Source organism: Pogona vitticeps, chromosome 4, assembly GCF_051106095.1.
Source record: "Pogona vitticeps strain Pit_001003342236 chromosome 4, PviZW2.1, whole genome shotgun sequence".
NCBI classification, from domain to species: domain Eukaryota; kingdom Metazoa; phylum Chordata; class Lepidosauria; order Squamata; family Agamidae; genus Pogona; species Pogona vitticeps.
The window spans coordinates 10,407,993-10,431,334 of record NC_135786.1 but is presented as its reverse complement, the minus strand read 5'-3'; the positions used below and the strand labels follow the sequence as shown (position 1 = coordinate 10,431,334).

General features: G+C 45.9%; 2 protein-coding genes across 3 annotated transcripts in view; both read right to left on the bottom strand.

Moving 5' to 3' along the window:
• CABLES2 (Cdk5 and Abl enzyme substrate 2) overlaps positions 1-1,910 on the bottom strand; it is a 69,346-nt gene extending 67,436 nt beyond the window's left edge. The window contains exon 1 of one of the 2 annotated variants that reach the window (XM_078392113.1): positions 987-1,910. In XM_078392113.1, the coding sequence (XP_078248239.1) occupies positions 987-1,741 (755 nt within the window). In that variant the 5' untranslated portion in view covers positions 1,742-1,910. The remainder of the gene's footprint in view (positions 1-986) is intronic. The other variant, XM_072996761.2, reaches the window with a different exon arrangement.
• Positions 1,911-17,594: 15,684 nt separating this feature from the next.
• RBBP8NL (RBBP8 N-terminal like) overlaps positions 17,595-23,342 on the bottom strand; it is a 60,490-nt gene continuing 54,742 nt past the window's right edge. The window contains exons 13-15 of the mRNA XM_020808128.3: positions 21,044-21,102; positions 20,314-20,440; positions 17,595-18,359 (exon numbers count right to left, since the gene is read on the bottom strand). Coding sequence (XP_020663787.3) covers positions 18,229-18,359; positions 20,314-20,440; positions 21,044-21,102 — 317 coding nt within the window. The 3' untranslated portion in view covers positions 17,595-18,228. The remainder of the gene's footprint in view (positions 18,360-20,313; positions 20,441-21,043; positions 21,103-23,342) is intronic.

Below are 23,342 nucleotides of genomic sequence, written 5' to 3'. Positions count from 1 at the left end.
CAGAGGCCCGTCTCCATGGCATCTTTGGCCAAGTCAAAAGACTGCCAGGAGGAGGAAAAGTCATCAAGACTTTCTCATTCTATTTGAAAAAGAAGATTGGAAATAAAAAGGGAATGTTCATTTCACCCTCTGTCCGTCACTTTTGCAGAGGGCATAGTGAGGCCCACGGAAGGCGGTGGGGAAAAAGAGCAAGAGAGACAAACACAGAGAGTTTTGCCCCAAATCAACTTGCCAGCAAGGAAAAACTGCTTCACAAAAGAAAAAGAATCACTAGCAGAAATTCAAAAGGAACAAGAGAGTAGGTTTATGAGGCAGCAAAAGCTCATTCGGTGCCCTTGGCATTCTGATTTTTGAGGTGCTGCTCAAGATCAAGAAATGGTTTGCTTTCCTTTATCCCCCCCCCCTTTTCCGGGTGTCTAGCAGGGTGATGCCCTCAGTGTGCCCAGGCTGCGCTCCTACCCAGGCTTACTTGAGAGTAAACACTCCTTCTTCCAGCGCAGCCCCTGTGTTGATTCCGAAGGACATCCCATAAGACCCGATGCCTTATTGATCGCTAAACATGCCTCCAACTGGAAAGCTTTTCCTACCCCTAAAGGTGCCCGGGCAAAAGCGGGCACCGTTAACTCTTTCGTGCCCGCCCACCCGCTCCACAAAGACCTGCCCGCCTAAGGTTAGAGCAACGCCGCAGCCCCCGGGGGGAGTTTCAGCCTTGAAAACCGGACACGCATTTTTTTTTAAATTTTCTTTCAAGGGAGCCAGGGAAAGCCCGAGTTGTTAGTGCAATAAAAATCCCAACAAAAGGGTCGGAAGGAACAGAGGAAGGAGGAAAGAGTGGCCAGCGGCAGAGAAACCCATCGCCTTGTTATACGGAGCAGATAATGCAGAATAGGGGTGGGGGGCTGGCAAGGGGGGGAGGTCCCTCTCATTCCCCTCCCCCCTCCCCCTCCCGCCCGAGGACCCAGGCGTCCGGGGAGCCCCTCGCTCACCTCTGCCTCTGGATTTCCAAGGGGAACCCCCCTCCTCCTCCTCCTCCTCCGGCCGTGGGGCTGAGCAACCCCGGCGGGGCGGCGATCCCGGGCTTGGCGGCCCCCACGAACACCCCGGCCACGGCGGCGGCGGCGGGCACGGCCGGCACCGGGCACAGCGGGCTGCCCAAGAGCAGCTGCGGGAGGAAGGCGGCGGCGGCGGCGGCGCCCAGTCCCCGGGAAGGGTCCAGCTCCGCCGAGGGGGCGGCGGCCCCGGGGGGCAAGAGGAGCCCCGCCGCCACAGCCGCCACTGGGGGCCCGTTGGGGGCCAGCCGGAGGCGCGGGCCGGCCTCGGACGCCCCCGCGGCATCCTTCTCCGCCCGCAGCCCTTGCTGCTCGGCCGGGGCCGAGGACGGCGGTCCGGCCGGTGGCGGCGGCGGCGGGAGAGGCGGCGGGAGAGGCGGCGGCGGCTGGGGCTGCTGCTCCTGCTCCGGCGGCGGCTCCGGCTCCTGCTTGCCCGGCGGGGCCAGGCAAGGCGGCCGCCCGTCCAGGGAGATGTTATTGAGGAAAAAGAGAGCGGCCTGCCTCCGACGCGAATCGCCACCCCGCTTCCTCGAGGCGGCGGCGGCGACGGCTGCCACCGGCAGCGCTGGCTCCGGGGCCGACGGGGCCGCCCGCTCCGCCGGCTGGGGTGGTTGCTGCTGCTGCTGCTGCTGCCGGTGGTGGGGCTCCTTGGGCGGCCGCTCCGCAGGGGAGCCACAGGCAGCCGCAGCCATCCTCTCCAGGAGCCACCGTCGCGGCGGCAGCGGCAGGCAGGCAGGCAGCCGCGGGTCCGTCGGTCGGTCGGTCGGTCGCTCAGCCGCCCCTTCGCCGGCCTGCCTGCCTGCCTTCCTTCCCCGGCCGGGTGGAGCCGAGCCGCCCGGTCCCCGCCTCCCTCCGCTCCTCTTCGGCTATAGAGGACGCTCACCCCGAGCCTCGCCAGCGATTGGGCGCGTCGCGGCGGCATGCAAATCTAGGCGGCTCTCATTGGGTCGCGGGGCCTCTTCTATTGTCAAGAGCGGGCCCACTAACTCCGCCTACTTCCCCTGCTCCCTCTCCCCCCTCTTCATTTAAGCGAGGCCTTCGTTTTCCTTCCCCCCTCCTTTTTTTTTTTTTTTAAAAGAGGTAACTGGGTCCTAAAACCCGCCGGGTGCTCTGTCTCACAAAGGCGAGGGAAGCTGCGTTTTCGGGGCGGGGGGAGGGATTCGTAGGCTTTCGCTTTCTGTTCCTTTTGAACTCTGAAAATGAAATCCTTTTTCGGCAACGTCAGAAGGGCTGAAGCGGAAGCCTGTGCAATTTGGAGGTTGCCCAAATGGGTAGTCCCATGGGTTCTCATTTTTTTTTTTTGGCTTTCGGGTGTCACCGGACTCTTCGTCGATTTTGCTGTAGTAAACTCACCGGTCTCTTCTTTCGAGACAAATCATGCGACACGCGAAGGAGTAAGCGAGTCCCTCTACTAGGAGGGGTGGACTGCAGTCCGGGCAAGCCTCTTCCCTACTTTTAAGGCGCCACAGGCTTTATTACGGTGTTGCTAGCCTGCTTGCTACGCTTTTTGGCTGAAAAGGGCCGAGGAGTACCTGGCTCGGGACTCCCAAGAGTGGAGAAGCCGTGACACCACGGTGGGTTTTGCTCGGTAGTTTACAAGGGTGATGCAGTGACGCGAGTGATGGACTAGGAAAGACCCAAAAGATCTGGGTTCCAATCCCCACTTGGTCATCGACACTTCCGTGTGTGTGTGCATTGGCACTGGTAAACCCCACTCCTTAAATATCTCATTTATCTTGAAAATCCTCTTAGGGTTGCTCTGAGTGTGTTCTGACGTGAGGGCGCGGAGCATTCCCAAAATAGGTTCAGCAGCACCTTTGATAAGCCTCGTGAAATTCAGATTAAAAACCTGGAATGGATTCGGAGTGCCTCTGAAATTAAAGTCACCCACCTATACTGGGCCTGATCCCTAATTTGAGATACATGTTCTGTGATGGGCTATGGCTACTCAGCAGTAGAGGAAGTACACTCTGCACATGCTCAGATACACTTGGGACTCATTAAGGTCCCTCATTTTTTGCCTCCAGAGATAGTGCTACTGGGACTGCCTTGGGAAATCTAAAATAATTATCTCATCTACTGAGGTGTCTCTGGTTTCAGCGCTTAATCATGCCACTGTTTACTTGCAGATTTCCTCTCATGGAAATATGAATGTGTGCTGTTTCAGAGCCCTTCATCACCGTGTTGGAGGAAAGCAATACCTGTTGAATTTCTGCCTGTCATGCAAATATGAAAGATGTTACAGTGCCGGAAAAAAACTTTAAAGAAACAGAGAAATTGGGGTTTTTCCTCTGTTCTTACTCTTTTCGGACACGGTAATATCTTTCATATTTGCATGGCAGGCAGAAATTCAACAGGTATTGCTTTCCTCCAACATGGTGATGAAGGGCTCTGAAGCAGTACACATTCATATTTCCATGAGAGGAAATCTGGAAAACAAGGTGACTATGAGGAGACTAGAAGTCCATGATATCTGCAAAACAGTCTTCCAACATTAGATTTTCAATGTACTGTATTGATTTTCCCTCACTTTCAGCTTCCTTCGATCTGTCTGAAAAAGTGGACTTGTCCATGAAGCCTCACATTAAAATATAGCTGTCTTTAAGCTGTCACAGGTTTTTGTCTTTTATTTCCAAAAGAAAATAATAATTATATATATATAATACAGTATTGGGTATTGCCTGATAAAAAACACACAGTCTTGGTGACTCACACACAAAATAAGATGCCTTGCAGTTTGTATAATTGTTTTGCTAGTTTTCGCTTATTCATAACTTGGTGCATATTTGTTTTCCAGAATGAGATGGAGGATAAGCAGTTGTTGACAACTTTCTGCGGGGGCTTGTGTGTGTAGGCGTCCTTCAGTCTCGAGAGACTATGGTAACGTGCTCTGAATGCCTTGGAACAACGTCTGGTGTGGCTGAGAAGGCCAATTCGAGAGTGACGATCCCTACCACAAATATGTCCAGCTCCCTGATTTTGCTGCTTTCGGGACTGCCTCTTTGCCTTGGCCTGCTGGACAAGGGTCTCTTCAAATTGGGAGAGGCCACGATGCACCGCCTGCCTCCAGGCTGAACACAATTGAATTATTATTGGCAAAGTGCAATAATAATGCTAAATTCTTTTAGAAAGGGGGCAGTCATGTAGTAGAATTATCAGAAAGAATAATTCTGTGGTCAAAAAGGGGTTAGGTAAAGGTTCCCCTTGACATTTAGTCCAGTCGTGTCCAGCTCTAGGGGGCGGTGCTCATCCCCGTCTCCAAGCCGTAGAGCCAGCATTTTGTCCGTTGACAAGCTTCCGTGGTCACGTGGCCAGGGCGACTAGACACGGAACACTGTTACCTTCCCACATAAATAGGTGGTGGTACCTATTTATCTACTCACATTTTTATGTGCTTTCAAACGGCTAGGTTGGCAGGAGCTGGGACAAGCGACAGGAGCTCACTCCGTCGTGTGGATTCGAACTGCTGGCCTTTTGGCCTTGCAGCGGAGAGGCTTTGGCGGTTTAACCTGCAGCGCCACCACATCCTTACCATTATCTAAAATTTACATTTATAGGCCAGAATCATATCGGATATTTTCCTGTTCATCACACAGGGGAATCTGAAATTCCTTTTACACATGTGTAAATATCCAATAGGATCTTGAGCTTATATAGGTTCCAAATAATTTAGAGAAATGTCCAAGGGATGTGTGTGTTTAGAAGAAAAATAAGCCAAGCCAATATCCTGTTAGGGAAATGTAGAGCATAATGTCCACAATGGCAGTGGTCTTCATGGAACTGTAACCAGGGTGGAGCAGCTTGGAGTTTGCTGCAGGGCATCAACATGTAGAGCTGAATCTACTGGTGAGTGTGAGGAAAATGCATGGCAGCACCTTCCAGTAGGGTGCAAAAACAGAACTATAGTTTCCAAATCCCGCGAGGCACTAGTTCAGCACTGGTTAGACCTCAGCTAGAGTACTGTGTCCAGTTCTGGACACCACCCTTTAAGAAGGATGCCAACAAACTGGAGGAAATTCAGAGGAGGACAACAAGGATGATCAGGGGACTGGAAATCAAGTCCTGTAGAGAAAGACTGAAAGAATTGAGCATGTTTAGTCTTCAGAAAAGAAGACTGAGGGGAGATACGACAGCATTTTTCAAATACAGTTGTGCCCCACTTAACGATTACCCTGCATTACAATGAATCCGCTTTACGACGCTGTTTTTGCGATCGCAAAACGATGGTCTAAATGGGGGAATTTCGCATAGTGATGATTGGTTCCCTACTTTGGGAACCGATTTTCGCTTTAGGACGATCAAAAACAGCTGATCGTCGGGTTTTCAAAATAGCCACTGGGTGCTTAAAATGGCTCCCCACTGTGCTTAGGGACGGATTCCTTGCTACACAGGCACCGAAAATGTCCGTCGTATGGAGGATCTTCGCTGGACGGTGAGTTTTCAGCCCATTGGAACACGTTGAATGGTTTTCAATGTGTTTCAATGGGCTTTTTAATTTTGCTTTACGATGTTTTTGCTTAACAGCGATTTTCCTGGAACAGATTATCGTCGTTAAGCGAGGCACCACTATACTTGAAAGGTAATCATACAGAGGAAGGGCAAGGATCTGTTTTCAGCCATCCCAGAGTTCAGGACATGTAATAATGGGTTCAAGCTATAGGTAGCCAGATTTAGGCTGAATCTCAGGAAAAATTTATTAACTGTTAGAGCAGTACAACGATAGAACCAATTGCCATGGAAGGTGATGAGCGCTTCAATGTTGGAGGCATTCAAGAGAAAACTGAACAATTGTCTGTCAGACCTGCTTTGATTTGTATTCTTGCATTGAGCATGGGGTTGGACTCGGTGGCTTTATAGGCCCCTTCTTACTCCATGGTTCTATGATTCTATCCATTTTCCTTTTTTGATGGGGGAGCATAAACATTTCCTTTCTTAGAATGAGAGGTATACCACAAACTCTTCTTCTTCTTCTTCTTATGGGAGGCTGGCCACAGGGCACAGTGGGTGGGAGATAGCGCCCCCTGCCCCAGGTGCCAAAATCTTTAGTTATGACTCTGGCTCTTCACAGTGTCTGGCTGTAGTTGCACAAGGTGGACTTCACCCGGTTGGAAGCCATGGGGTTTCCACCTGCACAAGGGGAGCTGAGAACACCCTTCTAAGCAAATGACAGAAAAAGGACAAACCCACGCACAAATAAGCACAATTCTGGCTAGAGAGTTTTTTGGTATTTCCATGACTAGCCAGTGTTACAGAGTATAAGCTTTTGTGAACTTTAGCCCATTTCCCCCAATGCTTCTGATGAAGTGGTTTGTCATTTGTGGAAGCTTATGTCAAATTAACCTATCAGCGATTAATGTGTTGGAGTTTTTACAACCTCGCATGCTGTCTGATTTGAGTGACAGGGAAGGATTTTCTGGGCTGGGGTGGCTGTTAATCTATCCAGCAGTAAACAATTCTTCCCTCTGAATTCAAAGAGAACCCTACCTGTCTGCTGAGTGTTTCTTTCCCTCTCTTTAGTCTGTTGGAAGAAGTCTGCAAGTTATTAGTTTTGCTGTTGACTTGTTCACAACTGTGAGTAATTGAACATTTTTGTTCTTTCTCCTACAAATGTCTCAGGAGTCAATGAGAAAGGGGTGGACCATCAGCTTTCTGTGGGAAAGAAGGGAAGAAGCAATGCCAGGAAGGAATCCTTGTTTTCTCTGATCAGTGACCAGCAGCAAGTTTGATGACTGGTTATCAGAGATATTGAGATGGGGCTTACAAAGTGGTGGGCTTGGAAGGGCAGGGTCTACCGGGTTGCGGGGTTTTCCTACAGGAAAACATGGTCAACCTCTGCAGTCCAGATTTGACCTATGGGCTGGAAAGTTAATAACATTGAGCTGCCTGGTTCCTTAGAAGGGCTTCTGTGATTGGACAGTTTCAGAAATAATTATCCTGGGATTATTTCTCCTGCATTCTGTCAAGAATTGATTGAGAGAATGAGCCTTATCTCATTCACCCATCATCACTAGTGATGAGATAAAAGCAACTCTCAGAAGGAACACGAAGAGGAAGAGGCTTCATCCTACAGAGCTTCCTTCAGAGAAGGGCAATGCTAATGAGCCCAGTGAAAGCACTGATTTTGCCAATGGCTTATTGGCCGTGGGAAGTGACTCAAAGTTTAAATACCACACTATGTGTTTAAGACTGGGATGATTGATTTGATTGTGCAGAGACAGACTATGTGATGCGTTTTCTTAATGAAGCAGGCATGCAACATTTATATATGAATGAATAAAAAACTTCCTCTGTTATATGTGACTCATCACTCAAGTCAGGACCGGGAATGGGATTGCAAGAAAGAGACCTGAATAAAAAGTGACAGGGAGCCTTAGAAAATACGTCTTCAGAATCACACTCCTTCCTATAGTTGGTTTTAGAAAGAAAAAAAGAAAAAGAAAGCCATCTCAGTGCTTCTTGGGAGTTAGAGTTCTTTGGGAGGTGTCCTCTACAGAGCCTAATGGACAGTGGGACTATGACTCCCAGGAAAAGCTGGGTTAACATTAAAAAAAAGAGAGAGCCATAACAGAAAACGCAAACAAGCAGGTAGTTTTTCCAGCCTGTGTAAGATGGACGAATAGTCCGATGACCACTGACTGAGCTGAGAAAACTAGGGCCCAACCTCTATGGTTAGTCTGCAATAGAGGAGACCCACAGAATCAATGGAACTTACAAAACTGCTGGATCAGGGTGCAATCCCAATTAGTCAAGATAGCAAAGGGTGGGCTTGGATGACGCCAAGTTAGCTGGAGCTGTGCCAAATCAAATCTCCTTCATGCCTAGGGATGCAGGAAATGGCTCAGGATGACCCTGATCCAGGCCTACCTTTGTGCCAGCAAAGGGCTGCGAAGAGTTTGTATCTGGCACAACTCAGCTTTTCTCCTGCTCCTCCCCTTCACTGTCCTCCCCCCCCCACACTCTCCTGCTAGGGGTAGTGCCAGTGTGAAGGCAGTTGTGCTGGCAAACAAAGGCTTCTGTCCATTCCAGATGTGCAACCGCTGGTTTTGGATCTGGATTGCATTCTCTCCAAGATCATATTGATTCCGTGGAGCTGACTCTAATGGGGATGAACAACTGGATTTACTGTAGGCCAAAGTTTTGTGTTGCTATCAAAATCCACAGATTTCAGACTTTCTCAGAGAGCTGCAAGAGGGAGGGGGGTGTTAACATGCTGTGCGTGACCTATTTTGGGGAAGATTTGATCAAGACATTTCTTTTGAAACAGAGCTGTCTCCTCTTCCAAAGAACCTTCAAACTTCTCTCTTCAGAGGTGTTTTGGATCTTTGGCAGACATTTCTTCCTTAAGGGTTTTTTTCCCCCTCTCCAAAAACAAAATCCCTGGAGATGCCATCACTCTTTGGACGAAATCCCTGGAAAACATTTGCCTCTTCAAGGTGAAGAAAATGTCTTTGTGGTTTTTTTTAATATATTTGTTACATCAAATTGTTTCCCAAACAATATAAGACACTCAAGGTTAACACTGGGACTTTAGTTTCATCCCAGGCACAAACTGAGAGCTAGTGAAATTAGAATACAGGATAGAGAGATTTATGATGTGCAAAAATGGACTGAAATACCACAGCGAATCATTCAAAGGTTTTCCAGTAGGTACTGGTAAAGCCACTCCTTAGATATCTCTGCTGGAGTTTACAGTACCTTGTAAGGCCTGTTAGGCTGGGATGTTGTCAAGTCTTTGGGTCTGAGCATCAAGTAACCAAGCATGAGCTTTTGGGACCAAGTCCCAAGTCTGGATCCAAGTCTTAGGGACCAAGTCCCAAGTCCCAAGTCTCTATTAAACACAATCTTTTTTTCCCCAGAAAAAAAAGGGAGTGGGTGGGTGGGTTCTAAGTCACAAGTTGAGTCTGAGTCATTGGAAAACGACAACAACGGAGTCCAAGTTGCAGGAGACACGTTCGACTGGACAGTGGGTTCCGCCACTTGAGTCCCTATTCCTGCTATTAGGGTTGTTATATGTCAGTTCTGACTTGATGGCAAATAACAAATAGTCTGCTCATCAATAGGGCTCTTCCTGCCTGTTTCCCCCATCCAGACGTTATGCTAAAAACAGCTGTCAGTGCCCACTGGGGCAGAACCACTGAATTAACAGGACTTAGGTAAGTACTGGGACGTGGGACGTAGTGGTGCTACAGGCTAAACCGCAGAAGCCTGTGCTGCAGGGTCAGAAGAGCAGCAGTCGTAAGATCGAATCCACGCGACGGAGTGAGCTCCCGTTGCTTGTCTCGGCTCCTGCCAACCTAGCCATTCGAAAACATGTAAATGCGAGTAGATAAATAGGTACCACCTCGGTGGGAAGGTAATGGCGTTCCGTGTCTAGTCACGCTGGCCACGTGACCATGGAAACTGTCTACGGACAAATGCTAGCCCTACAACTTGGAGACGGGGATGAGCACCACCCCCTAGAGTCAGACATGACTGGACTAAATGTCAAGGGGAACCTTTACCTTTAGCTATGTAAGTACTGATTTATTAAATTCTATTTATTCAACAGATTGGTTCAAGTCAAGAGTAACCCTTGGATTTCGCCCATAATGTCCACACCTGCCTGTGTTCAACTGGACATAAAGCCAGATATTTGAAGTTTCTACAGAGAGATGAATTTCTGCCAAAGGGTGGGACCGCTAATGTCACCCCTGCGCTGTTTGACTTATATATTTCATACTCTCATCAAAGGAACAAAGCACAACTTACAGGGCATTTAAAAAACTCCAAATATTTCAACAGCTAAAATGCAATACATTACTGAAAAAAATTAAACATGTTACAAATATGGCATGTTACATATTAGTACGACTGTGCAAAAACCCTGTGCAACAATTTAAAATCTTGTCTAAAAAGATAAAAATCTGTCATTAAAACAGCCTATTTTGCAGCCACTTACCTACTGAAGTAGTAGTAGTGGTGGTGGTGGTGGTGATGGTGATGGTGAAAGAAAAGAGGAAGGAAAAAGAAGAAGTTGGCAAGCCATTTCTGACAATCCTTTTCAGTGTTTTCCAGGTAGCAAATACTCGGAAATGGTTTTCAATTCCTTTCTTTTGGGAGCATCCTGAGACTGTGCAGCTGGCCCAAGGCTACCGAGGCTGGTGGTAATAGGAGACACAGTGGAGAAACAAACTCCCAACCTCTGGCTCCACAGCCAGAGACCTAACCACTGAGAGACCTATCCAGCCAACATGTACTTAATAAAAGCCTGCCTAAAAAGAAAGGTCAGAGACATCACCTTGCCGACAAAGTTCCGCATAGTCAAAGCTATGGTTTTTCCAGTAGTGATGTATGGAAGTGAGAGCTGGATCATAAAGAAGGCTGACCACTGAATGCACTGATGCTTTGAATTGTGGTGCTGGAGGAGGCTCTTGAGAGTCCCCTGGACTGAAAGGAGAACAAACCTATCCATTCTAAAGGAAATCAACCCTGAGTGCTCACTGGAAGGACAGATCCTGAAGCTGAGGCTCCAATACTTTGGCCATCTCATGAGAAGAGAAGACTCCCTGGAAAAGACCCTGATGTTGGGAAAGTGTGAAGGCAAGAGGAGAAGGGGACGGCAGAGGATGAGATGGTTGGACAGTGTTCATGGAAGCTACCAACATGGATTTGACCCAAATCTGGGAGGCAGTAGAAGACAGGAGGGCCTGCCGTGCTCTGGTCCATGGGGTCGCAAAGAGTCGGATACGGCTTAACAACTAAACAACAACAAAAAGAAAGGTTTTGCTTTCGGGCAGGCGGACAGCAAAGAGAGCCCCATCCTGGTCATCTCTGGAAGGGAGTCAGCATGGGGACAGATCCCTATCCTGTCGCCAGGATACAGTAGATTGTCCACCCATGTGAGTTCCACCCACTAAAAAGCCACAAGCTAGGCTGAAATGGATCTTGATAATCCCTGGAACTCCTGGAGTTGAGAAGACCTGCATGCGAAAATGGAACTCTGTTACAGCAGTTTCATCTAGCCAGTTCAGAATGATAACATCTTTCCAGGGGCTCTGGCAGAGAAGATTCTCTGCCACCAGCTTGCTACTTGAGTCATTTCACTGGAGATGTTAGCATTCGAATCCAGGACTATCTGTAAGCAGACCTACTGAGCATGCAAAATTGCTACCACTGAGTCATGATCCTGTCCCCTTTCTGGGACAAAACATTGCAGTAGGGAAACTGAGAGAAATCAGTGTACCAGTGGCTGGTTTGATTGACTGATTGGTTACATTTATTGGTTGTTGTGGGTTTTTTGGGCTCTTTGGCCGTGTTATGAAGGTTGTTTGCCAGTAGCGTTTTGCCAGTCTCTGTGGACAGCATCTTCAGAGGACAGGAGTAGCACTGTCCTCTGAAGATGGAGTAGCAAGAGGAGTAGCAAGATGCCGGCCACAGAGACTGGCGAAACATTAGGAAGAACAACCTTCAGAACACAGCCAAAGAGCCCGAAAAACCCAACAACCATTAGATCCTGGCCGTGAAAGCCTTCACAAATACAATGGTTATGTTTATCTCATGCCTTTGCAACATACTTAACTATGTGCTTCACTTTAGCCTTACAACAACCCTGTGAGGTAGGTTAGGCTGACAGGGAGAAAAAGAAACTGGCACAAGGTCACCTAGTATGATTCAAGGTGGAATAAACATTTGATCCTGAGTGTCTCCCTATTGGGCTACCATCTCTGCCATCAGTCCCTCCCACAGAGTACCCCATCACCTGCTTCTCTCATGCCCTTGAGAAAGTTTTATTTCCAAACATAGTGGGTGGAAAAAAACACAAAATCCTTCCTGGAGGACAAAAGGAAAAGGCAAAGAAGACACAGCTCACTGTTTTAGGTCTCTGGCTATGGAGCCAGAGGTTGGGAGTTTGATTCCCCAAGAGGGCCTCCTGTGAGTACAGCCAGCCTGGGTGGCCTTGGGCCAGCTGCACAGTCCCAGAGCACCCCCTGAAGAAGGGAAGGGGAAACAACTTCTGAGTATTCTCTACCTGGAAAATCCTGAATAGGGTTGCCATAAATCAGATTTAACGATGGCACCTGATTATTATTGAAGACGACAAAAATACGCAGCCCTTTGCTAGGCAGCGCTAAGTTTTTGCACGGTGGAAAACCAGGCCACCTAATCCAGAGCTCCTGGACTTTGCTCGTAGATTATAATTGAATTCAGCGACCCGATTTGGCAAATATGGCACCTCTGAGTGTCTTCAAACGGGGAAGATTTGTTTCTCAACCCAAAGAAGCAAAGGAAGTCTAGAAGTGCCCTCCCGCGTCCACTAGGTGGCAGCTCCAGACCAGAAGACGGAAAGGCGCTTCTCTTTGCTGCCCAAGGCGGGCTAAGGATGATCAGCGGATTTTGCTCCACTGTTATTAGCACATATTTCAAGATCATGTCATGTGGGCTTTGCGTGGGCTGTGTGATGTTGGTGGGTACTCTGGCTGTTAGTCATGGGCTGAAACATACCAATAGGCACTAAACAAGATAGATTATTCCTTTATTATTACATGATAACTCTCAGAATCCCCAGCCATCCAAGCAGGAATTTCCAAGCTCTGGGGAGAGTGCATGACCCGCACACCACTTCAGGGAAAGCCATATTACTAGGAAGAACAAGGGACCTGCCTCAGAGGGCAGACATTTCCAGAAAGTCTTTCCCTCACCCTCTCTAAGCCAGCTTGCTGCCCTCTGTGATGGGCAGGGCCCTCTCCTAGGGTCAGGGACAAAGTAAGAGACAATTGCCAGCTTTTATATGCAGAAGCTTTTTGTACGGTCAGCTTCTGCACGTGGATGTGTGATGGGGCCTTTAGTCTTTGGCCTCAGGCAGCAAGAAACAAGCCACGAGGGACAGTGGCAACCCAAACATGGCTGTCCTTTTGGAGGGAAGTTGTGGAGACAGAAGACCTCCCCCCCCCGCCCCATTGGTCAATACAGTGGTGCCTCACTAAACAGTTACCCCGCATGACAGTTTTTTCGCTAGACCTTGACTTTTTGCAGTTGCTATAGTGATTTGCAAAACAGTGATTCCTGTGGGGGCATTTTGCTGGACAATGTTTGGTCCCTGCTTCGCAAACTGATTTTCGCTAGATGACGATTTTGACAGCTCCTTCCGCACTCACAAACAGGTGTTTTTGGGACATAAGCTTTGCAAGTTAGCGATTAAAACAGCTGATCCGTGGTTCACAAAGTGGCTTTCCTATGGCCGATCTTCGCTAGAAAATGACTATTCTTCCCCATTGGAATGCATTAAACAGGTTTCAATGCATTCCAATGGGGAAATGCTTTTCACTAGACAATGATTTCGCTAAACAGTGATTTCAGTGGAACAGATTATCATCATCTAGCGAGGCAAACTATATCGATTGGGAAAGAAAATCCAGAGAGTGTGGTCGCATGAGCTCACGTTTTGGACCTCTTCTGGTGCCATCCGTTGCAGTCAATTTCCTGCCCATCACACAACGGGTGGGCTATCAGGCTCCAGCGTGGCCTCAATCCGTGCCCAAGCCGAAGCTTTTCGGTCCAGTAGTAGGGCTACTACTTTGTGGGACTGGGGTGCAGTTGACTCCCTAAGGGACAGAAGGGTTGCTCTTAGGAGATTGCTCCCAGCAAAGGCGACCCTTTATGGCACCATCAGACTTTCTTGCTGTCTGATTGCAGTCTTAATGCTGTAGGACAACCGGCGCCAATAACACAGGAGGCGTGGTTGAGGAACAGCAGTGAACAAACAGCCCCATGAAGGCTATTCCGGGAGTCACCGAGTAGCCCAGCAACAAGAGTAGTGTTTGACAAACAACATTTATTTCCTTGTATGCCACCTCATTTGCTTCTCCTCTCTCTTTGTCCCTGCTAGGAAGTATTCTTAAAGAAATGGGAGTGCCTGACCACTTTATCTGTCTCCTGAGAAACCTATATGTGGGACAGGAAGCAACAGTTAGAACTGGTCATGGAACAACTGAGTGGTTCAAAATTGGGAAAGGAGTACGGCAAGGCTGTATATTGTCCCCCAGCTTATTTAACTTATATGCAGAATACATCATGCGGAAGGCTGGACTGGAAGAAACCCAAGCCGGAATTAAGATTGCCGGAAGAAATATCAACAACCTCCGATATGCAGATGATACCACTCTGATGGCAGAAAGTGAGGAGGAATTAAAGAACCTTGTAATGAGAGTGAAAGAGGAGAGTGCAAAAAACGGTCTGAAACTCAACATCAAAAAAACTAAGATCATGGCCACTGGTCCCATCACCTCCTGGGAAATAGAAGGGGAAGATATGGAGGCAGTGTCAAATTTTATCTTCCTGGGCTCCATGATCACTGCAGACAGCAGCCCTGAAATTAAAAGGCGCCTTCTTCTTGGGAGGAAAGCGATGACAAATCTGGACAGCATCTTGAAAAGCAGAGACATCACCTTGCCAACAAAAGTCCGAATAGTCAAAGCTATGGTTTTTCCTGTCGTGATGTATGGAAGTGAGAGCTGGACCATAAAGAAAGCAGACCGCCGAAGAATTGATGCCTTTGAATTGTGGTGCTGGAGGAGGCTCTTGAGAATCCCCTGGACTGCAAGGAGAACAAACCTATCAGTTCTAAAGGAAATCAACCCTGAGTGCTCACTGGAAGGACAGATCCTGAAGCTGAGGCTCCAGTACTTTGGCCATCTAATGAGAAGAAAAGACTCCCTGGAAAAGACCCTGATGTTGGGAAAGTGTGATGGCAAGAGGAGAAGGGGACGACCGAGGATGAGATGGCTGGACAGTGTCTGCGAAGCAACCAACATGAACCTGACACAACTCCGGGAGGCAGTAGAAGACAGGAGGGCCTGGCGTGCTCTGGTCCATGGGGTCACGAAGAGTCGGACACGACTAAACGACTAAACACACACACAGGAAGTATTGCATAGGCCACATTATTCAGAATACAGAATCATAATGTCTTAGACTTAGAGGGGTCTTCAAGGGCCATCTATTCTGACCCATTCAAAAAGGACCCCTAGCTAGAGCACTCCTGATCAACGGCTGCCCTTCTGAAAACCTCCACCAAAGAGCCCACAGCTCTTGGTAATTTTGTCCTGTTCTGTAATCAGAATCTCCTTTCCTAAGTTGAACCTCTGGGTTCAGCAGAAAACAAAATATGTGCCAGGTCTTCACATACATTTCTGGGAACTTCACCTCTAAGTCTGGTTCAATGGGGAAATGGGTACCTTTGGGAATACAACCCCCCAAGCTCTGGTTTGCATTTAATTAATTTAATTATTTGATTGGGACCCAAGGAGGCTTACAGTATTCAGTAGGGCACTTGTATTCATGGGGGATTGGTTCCAAACCCCTCTACGTATGCTAAAACCTGCAGATAATAGCAAACGCTATACATGGCATGGTAAAAGAAAAAAAAAAAACCTGAAATACTGTACATATTTTCACCATGTATCACCAAATCTGACCATTAGAGAGAGCCAGATACCATGTATTCTTCAACAACAAGAATACAGTACTGTACATAGCCTGGCTCTGGCTCCCTCTAATGACTGGTTCTGGTACATACATCATGACAATATATATTTCTAGTTTTTTTTCTTTTAATATTTTTAATATTTTCAGACTGTGGATATGTGAAACCATGAATACTGATCCTGCAGATATGGGGGTCATACTGTATTTTTTTTAAAAAAAGGACCTTGATTGACAAACCTGCGTATGTCATCAATTTGTATGAACAATGTATCTAAAAGCAAGACTTTTGCATGGAAGGCCTATGTACTTTCTTTCCTGGGAATTCATTCTTAACAAATAGGTCAAAAAACAACCGTGCTTCAAGGACATCCATGCAGAAATTTAATCAATGTAATATTTATGTACAATTGGTGAAAGCAGCCAGTTCTCACGCCAATTGGAATAGTCATTAGTTTGACAACGAACACCTTCAAGCAAAGTTACGTAACTCTCAGAACCGGACACATTGGCGCTAACCCTGTTTGAGAGCATCGTGGCTGCTAAGTGAATCCTAAGTGTGCCCCCCCCCACATGATGATGGAAAGAGGAGCCTATCCCATAAATAGGGGAGGTGGAAGAGCCAAAATATTGTTTATGGGACCAGGCTTCCACTTCCAAGCTGAAGCAGTACTGACTGCAAACAGAAGGGCTGGTTGTAAACGTCTACCATCTTGTGACTGAAGGGACAGCAGGTTTCAAACATATAGACAAAACACAATTATTAGTATGTTTTAGAAACGAATGCCCTATGGTCACCTCAGTATACACGCCAAGTTTCCGAGGCCTACTTTTAATAGTTTGAGAGCTGTGGTTCTGACAGACGGACATTTTCTGTCACCATTACAGATGAAATTGGGCCCTTGGCCGTACTTAGTTATTCTTTGCACCACAGCATTTAGCCTATGAAAACCACATGTTTTCTTTTTAATCCATACGGACATTCCCACAGTTACTGCAAGACTGGGGGTGGGTGGGTTTTGGGGGGGTCACCTCAGATATGGGAGGTAGCCAGTTGTTAAGACTAGAACTCCTATCAACTCTAACCAACATAGCCGTGGTGAGGAAAGATGACAGTTACAGTCTGACATTTTTGGTGTGTGTGTGTGTGCGCGTGCACATATTGTACTTCCCGGGTGGACAATAATGGGCACGTAGACCTAGTTTAAGGCAGCTTCCTATGATGCACTTCCTTCTTGAGTGTCGCTGGCTCTGTGACCAATGCAGCTCATTCCCACAGGCCAGGTCTCTTTTAAAAGAGTCGGTCAGAACAGTCCATTGTTGGGAACTCTGAGGTGGGCAAAAAGGTGTCCCTGATACAATTTCTAGCATTTCTTGTAATTTGGCTGTTTTGCTGGCTAAGGCTGATAGGAGTTGTAGTCTGACAATAACTAGAGGCCTGCACTTTTCCTGCCCCCCGGAATACAGGGATGCTCTGACTAGCAATACCTCTTTGAGATCCTAGACGGGGGTCTTATCCAGCATATAGATGCTTTTAATTGGCCACCTGACCCCTGCGGTGGTGCCAATGACTGAACCTCGATCCTTCTGCAGGTTAAACATGCTCTACAACTTTTTTAAACACATACGCTCAACCCTGATTGATCATACCAAAAACCCCATCTAGCTTAAGATTCTGTTCTCTTTGTGCCCCATCAGTGGCTTTGAGGAAGCTCCGGAAGAGGATAGGAGTGCAAATCATCCTCCCTAGTCCTGTCTCCCAGCAGCAGCTGGTGTTCAGAGGCAAAATGTCTCCTACATCAGAGTTAATACACAACATCACAACTGGAAAGCATTGACAACATCCTCCTCCACCTAGGTCATGCTGAGGTTCTGAAGATGTCGCGCCATTGGTTCTTTCTATTGACTTGTCCATCCATGATAGAATACTGGCAATAATTGTTATTAAAATGCCATTGAACTGGGATAATCTGTTGCTGGACAAAGTGGAACAAGCCAGCAAACTACCGTGCTTCCCTAAAAATAAGACAGGGTCTTATATTAATTTTTGCTCCAAATAATGCATTAGGGCTTATTCTCAGGGGATTTTTTTTCCATGTACAACAATCTAGGTTTATTCAAAGACAGTCACGCCCTCTTCTTCTGGTTGCTGCACAATAGTGGAGGGCAGGGTTTCCCTTAACCGGGACTTATTTTGGGGGTAGGACTTATATGACGAGCATCCTGAAAAATCCTACTAGGGCTTATTTTCAGGTTAGGTCTTATTTTCAGGGAAACAGGGCTGGCTACTCTTACTGCCAAACTTTTGAAGAAAAAAAAAAGGTTTACAAGGGTTCCTTAAAGTTGCACAGAGAACGAGGGAGTTACTGCTGTTATGAGCCATCAAGTCACATCTGACTTAACAACAACGTAAGATTTGAGGAATGGTTTTACCAGTTCCACTCCTCACCCCCCGTGACTTTCCATGGCTGAGCAGGAATCTGAAACCAGGTCTCCTGTGTCCTAATCGTTCATTTTATCCTCTGCATTGTACTGGCTTTCTATTGAATGACTAGTCCTCATGAATTCATTTGTGGATCAAGGAGTGAAGCCAATGGTGCCTGAGAGTTCTATGCGCGGACGCAGGCTGTCCATCTGTGTTAATGCCAGTGAGAAGAAGTACAGTCATTTCGAGACTCCAGCTCTAGCATCGGATCTTATCCTGGAAAGCTAACACAGGCTATGTTTCCTCATTGTCACTGTGCCTGAAAGCAGGGCTGTGGCTGGTCATGTCCTTCGCAGAATCTTGTAGATCAGCCGGGTCCTGGGTTGCTTTGCCATTTTGTCCACTTCTCGCTGATTTGGAGTCCGCTGCAACAAGGAGAACAACAAGGAATTAGACAGAAGATCCTTGGGGGGTGATGTTGGCATTCCAAGCCTGGAAACCTCATGCCCCGCCTTTGTTCATGGATAGGGCTGGAAGTGAAGAACGAGGCCACAAGGCTTTGCTTGATGAATTGAGAAAGCCCCCCCCCCGAAGCAGTGGTGCAGCCAGAAATTTAGAGCCACCAGAGAATTTTCCCTCTTGTTTTTCTCTCCTGTTTCCAAGACAGAACGTCTTCAAATAAAGTTGCCTTCTTTTGCTTTTCCTAATCTCCTTGATCAGATCTCAGGTGATTCTGCTTTCACTGCATTACAAAGCACAGGTGAATATCGTGGGGTTTATTTATGTGCCTCTTTTTTTTAAAGGCAAGGACTTGAATCCTATTGGTGTTCGTGCAAGATCAGCATAATTGGCTGCAGCTAATTCAGCTAATGGATGAAGTGCTGGAGTGCATCTGTCTCCTGATACCTCATCAATTAGCCACAGGATGTTATCCAGACCTTATGTGAATATCAATAAGATTCTGGCCAACATAGAACAATGGTGCTATCTTGCATGATGGAACTCTTCACATCCTTTTTTTTTTTGCTCACCTCGCAAAAGAATGATTTGCCACCCTAAGACTGACACCTCAAGGGTGACGGTACCATTTGGTTGTGGACCTCAATTCACCCGTTAAGATGAGAGGTAGTTGTTAGAGTGTTGAACTAAAGAATGTACTTTGGATGTGCTGGACCAAGAGTCAACGTCAACTTCTTATTTAACAAGAATAAGGATAAAAATAAGAGTAAATCTGTGCAAATACTTGCCAATATGCTGTCTTCTATTGGGGAGTCAGCTGGAAAACACTATTTAAAGCCAGTGTTGTAAGGAAGGGGGAACACATATCATTAGATTTTTAAAAAAGACCTTTTTGAATTCTGCGTGTGCATTCATTAACAAGCTTAGGGAAAGGCAGAGTCCGGAAACATTTCTGTTTTGGACTACAACTTCCAGAATCCCCTAGCCTTGAAGTTGGGGTGGGGGGTTTAGAAGCTCATGACAAAAGTCTTCTGCTTAAGTACTTCCTTTCTCTTCCTGGCTCATATACGTACACCCTCATTCAGTTGATCAACTTTGGCCCCTCGTCTTTCTGACTGCAATAACAAACCTGGGCCAAGTGCTTCCAGGGTCAGAGAAGTGTTTAAACTATTAACTCGCTGGGGTACTTTTTATGCCCAACCTTATCGATTTCCTGCTTAGTCACACCTGTAGGAAATACCAGGACAAACACATTCCATTGTTAGTAGACGGCCACCTTTACAGGGCCTGGCTTAAAAAATAAACATAGTTTGTGTGAAAAAGCTTTCGGTGTAAGTCAATAGCAGAGAATATTTGGTCTGCTCTGTCAAGTGACATGGCAGGCTAAGCAAACACTGTGCTGTGTACCTATTACACCAATTCACCTTCAATCTTCTGAAGGCCATTCCCTTCCCTAGCGTGACTCTGGCTAACCATTTGCAGAAGGGTGATCTAAATCCAAGATGGAGGAGTTCCGGCTAGGAGTCTAATCGTGGCCAAACTGCATCATACTGGACAAACATTTACATAGTTAACTGAAGTGAGTACATCGGAGCTGTGCATGGAAAAAAAATGGGCTTCATCTTGTCACTTTTTCAAATGAATCAACAAAGCAGAAATCCGTCCATGTTTTTTAGGACAAAAGAAGGACTAATAATATCCCAGAAGAGTTTTTTTAACAAAAGAGAGAGTCTAACATAGATATATTAAATATTTTCTTTTAAAAAAATGTAATATTATATAAATATTGTTATTTTGTATTGGTTCATCAGGGCTTACATGAACTGCAGATTAAGCCAACAAGTCTTGCATTCCCTGTGGCATTTCAGCCACGAGGGTTTCTGTTTTCAGGATCTGATGTTATGAACCATATGCTCATACCTTCTGTCCATGAATCTGATCCTCTTCTCCGCTTCCTTTGTGATCGCTGGATGGCCGCCCTTTGGCAGCAGTATTTGTCTGCCATGGAAACCCCCGGATGGCTTTCGTCCTCATAGGCACCCATCATCTATGCAAATGAGAGAGAACTGGCTCAGGCAGAGATCTGAGGCATGTGAGGTTGCAGCTCGGAAAAATAATGGGTGGGCCTGTGTGTCCACCCAGGGAGCAGAGGTTGCTCACTCCTGATTTAGAGAGAGATCATCTCAAAAATGAGAAATACACATTTCCTTGCAAGGCTGTGGCTTACAGAAGTCCTGCTGGGGAAAAAAAAGAATACTGAAGACTGACACTAATTTTTGACAGGAACACATCGAACAAATGGTTCAAATAAATGAATGAATGAACGAGTGAACAAGCGAGCAGGAGGAGTGGGATGTGATAGCTGGGAATGCAAAGATATATAAAATGGACTTTTCCAATTTTTGTTCAGCAATGTTTAGGATCTACCATTTTATCACCTTTGGTGAAAACAGTGCCCTGGTTCTATACTCCAGGTTGGCCAAATCAGGTCCAGCCAGATAATACTTTCCTTTCCTGGACTGTCTCTTCACGCCCTACCCACTAGGTATCAGAATCTGGAAGTTTTGGAATTTCGTTGCTGCCTGGCAAATAAAATGTAAGCAAGGGGTGTGTGCGTAGGTTGAAATACAACACAGAAGAGGAAACAGACCTCACTCCCTGAAGTGTCGGACTCCGATTCTTCCTTCGTTGACTCAGAATCTCCATCATCTAAAGATACAATATCAAGTGATAGATTAGAAGCAGGAGACCCATTGGTCAGCAACGGAGCAACTGTCTTTGAGAACCAAGTAGTTATTGATGTGTGTAGTTATTGATGGGTCATATCCAATGAAACATACTGGCAAATAGAAACCCTGTTTAGAAATTTGCCCGAATTATGGCAGCACTGAGCAGAAATAGCCTCTAACAACAAATTTGCATGACTCTTTTGGGGCCCATGACCTGCAGGTGTCTCTAGTCTGTGGGTTTCCGGTCTGTGTGATGAGATGGTCAAGTTTCTTGATCCACATTGGTCTGTTGACAATACCTTTGACAAAAGGAGTCTTATAAACATAGGAACCACCAGAAACTGTATATTGAGGAAATTTACCATTTTTTAAAAAATGGCTTCAGAACAAGGTGATGTGTCTAGCACACAGGTTCCCTATCTTGGGTCCCCAGATATTCTTGGACTAAAACTCCTGGAAACCTTCACCGCTAGCTGTGCTGGCCAGGATTTCTGGGAGTAGGAAACCAAGAACATCTAGGGACTCAAGGTTGGAAACCACTGTTCTAGCAGAACTTAAGGCCCCAGATCTACTAGACACAGACTAATATGACAAATGAGAGAGATTCCCATCTAGAGTCTAGTTTTACTGCAAAGCAAAATAGCAGAGCTAATTCCTCCTCGTCATCCAGAGCAAGCCTAGCTGCCAAGCTAAAGCAGACGCATAGCAGGTCTGCAGATTAAGGGCTGTCTGTCCTTTTAGCTTAGGTGAGAGTGATCAGCTGTGGCTGGGGCTGACACAGATAGCACGCTGCCGAAAACCAAGATGGAAGGCAGAAGCAAAGCTAAAGAGAGACCTTAGGTGAGAGCAGAGCTTAGACAGTTATTATTTGGGCCTGCAGATTTCAGAACCCCTCAGCTAGCACAGCCTCTAGAGATGCTAGGTGGGAGATTCCACAAATCATCCTCCACAATGGCAGCTTTTCCAAGTTCACTGTGATTGGAGAGCTGCAAAAGGAATGGTATAAATCTTGGAACTCCTCAGCTCCAGGGAGGGAGGAGCCTAACCTGACATATCAAAATGATGTATCTGCCACTGAAAAATTGGTGTGACAGGTTTTTAACAAGTTGTCCAAATAAAATGACACAGTATGTATAAGTCCTGACAGTTCCTAAATAGAGAATATGGTTTCAAAATTGTAATTCTTTACAGACTTACCAATAATAATAATAATAATAATAATAATAATAATAATAATAATAATAATAATAATAATAATAATAATAATAATAATAATAATAATAATTTTATATCTGTTATATAATAGTAGTCAATGTTTTTATAATTTTGACTGTGCCTGGTGTTTTTGAATAATAATAATAATAGTAGTAGTAGTATTGGGGAATGTGTGTGTGTGTACATACATGTATATATATATGTGTGTGTACAGATACATATACAAATATATATACAAATATAGATAGATACATAGATAGACAGACAGACAGATAAAACTTTATATATATGCATCATACTTATATATATACTTATATGCATCATATATATACTTATATATACTTATATACCTATATATAAGTATGATGCATATAAGAAGATTTAATCCAGGCAGAAGGATCTCTCCAATGATTGGAGTATAGTATTATATATATGTATATATTAGTATGATGGTTTTGTATCCTAGTAGTGTTTATGTAGTTCTGCAAAGGCATATGACAAATAAAAAAAAAAAACACCATAATCCAGCCTGCTGTAATGCCTGGGACTGTTTCCACCAGTACAGGAGTTCCAGAAAGGAAGTATTAGAAGCTGCCCATTACAGAGACCGGCAGCCACAACATGACCGAGACCACAGAGCAAATACAAGCATGAATGTGGACTTTGTACACTCCGGCCAGCCCTCTCCACATGTAGAGCCATCGGGTGTCAGATGGCACTTAATGGGCCAAAGAACACCAGGAAATACAAGGTTCTTTTCCGAGCTTTGAGTCAATATTCAAAAAATGACCAAATAAAACCTTTGTGTGTGTTCTTTCCCTCACACCCAGAATACAGTACAATCATTGGAGAGATACTTCACCTGGATTAAATCTTCTTATATGCACAAATCAACACAATTGTAGCTTTTTTTAAAAAAATCTTCCCACTAATGCAAAATCCTGATTTTCTGGTCCCGACCAGGTGTTTCCAAAATGTTCCAGCACATATAACTACCAGCTCAGT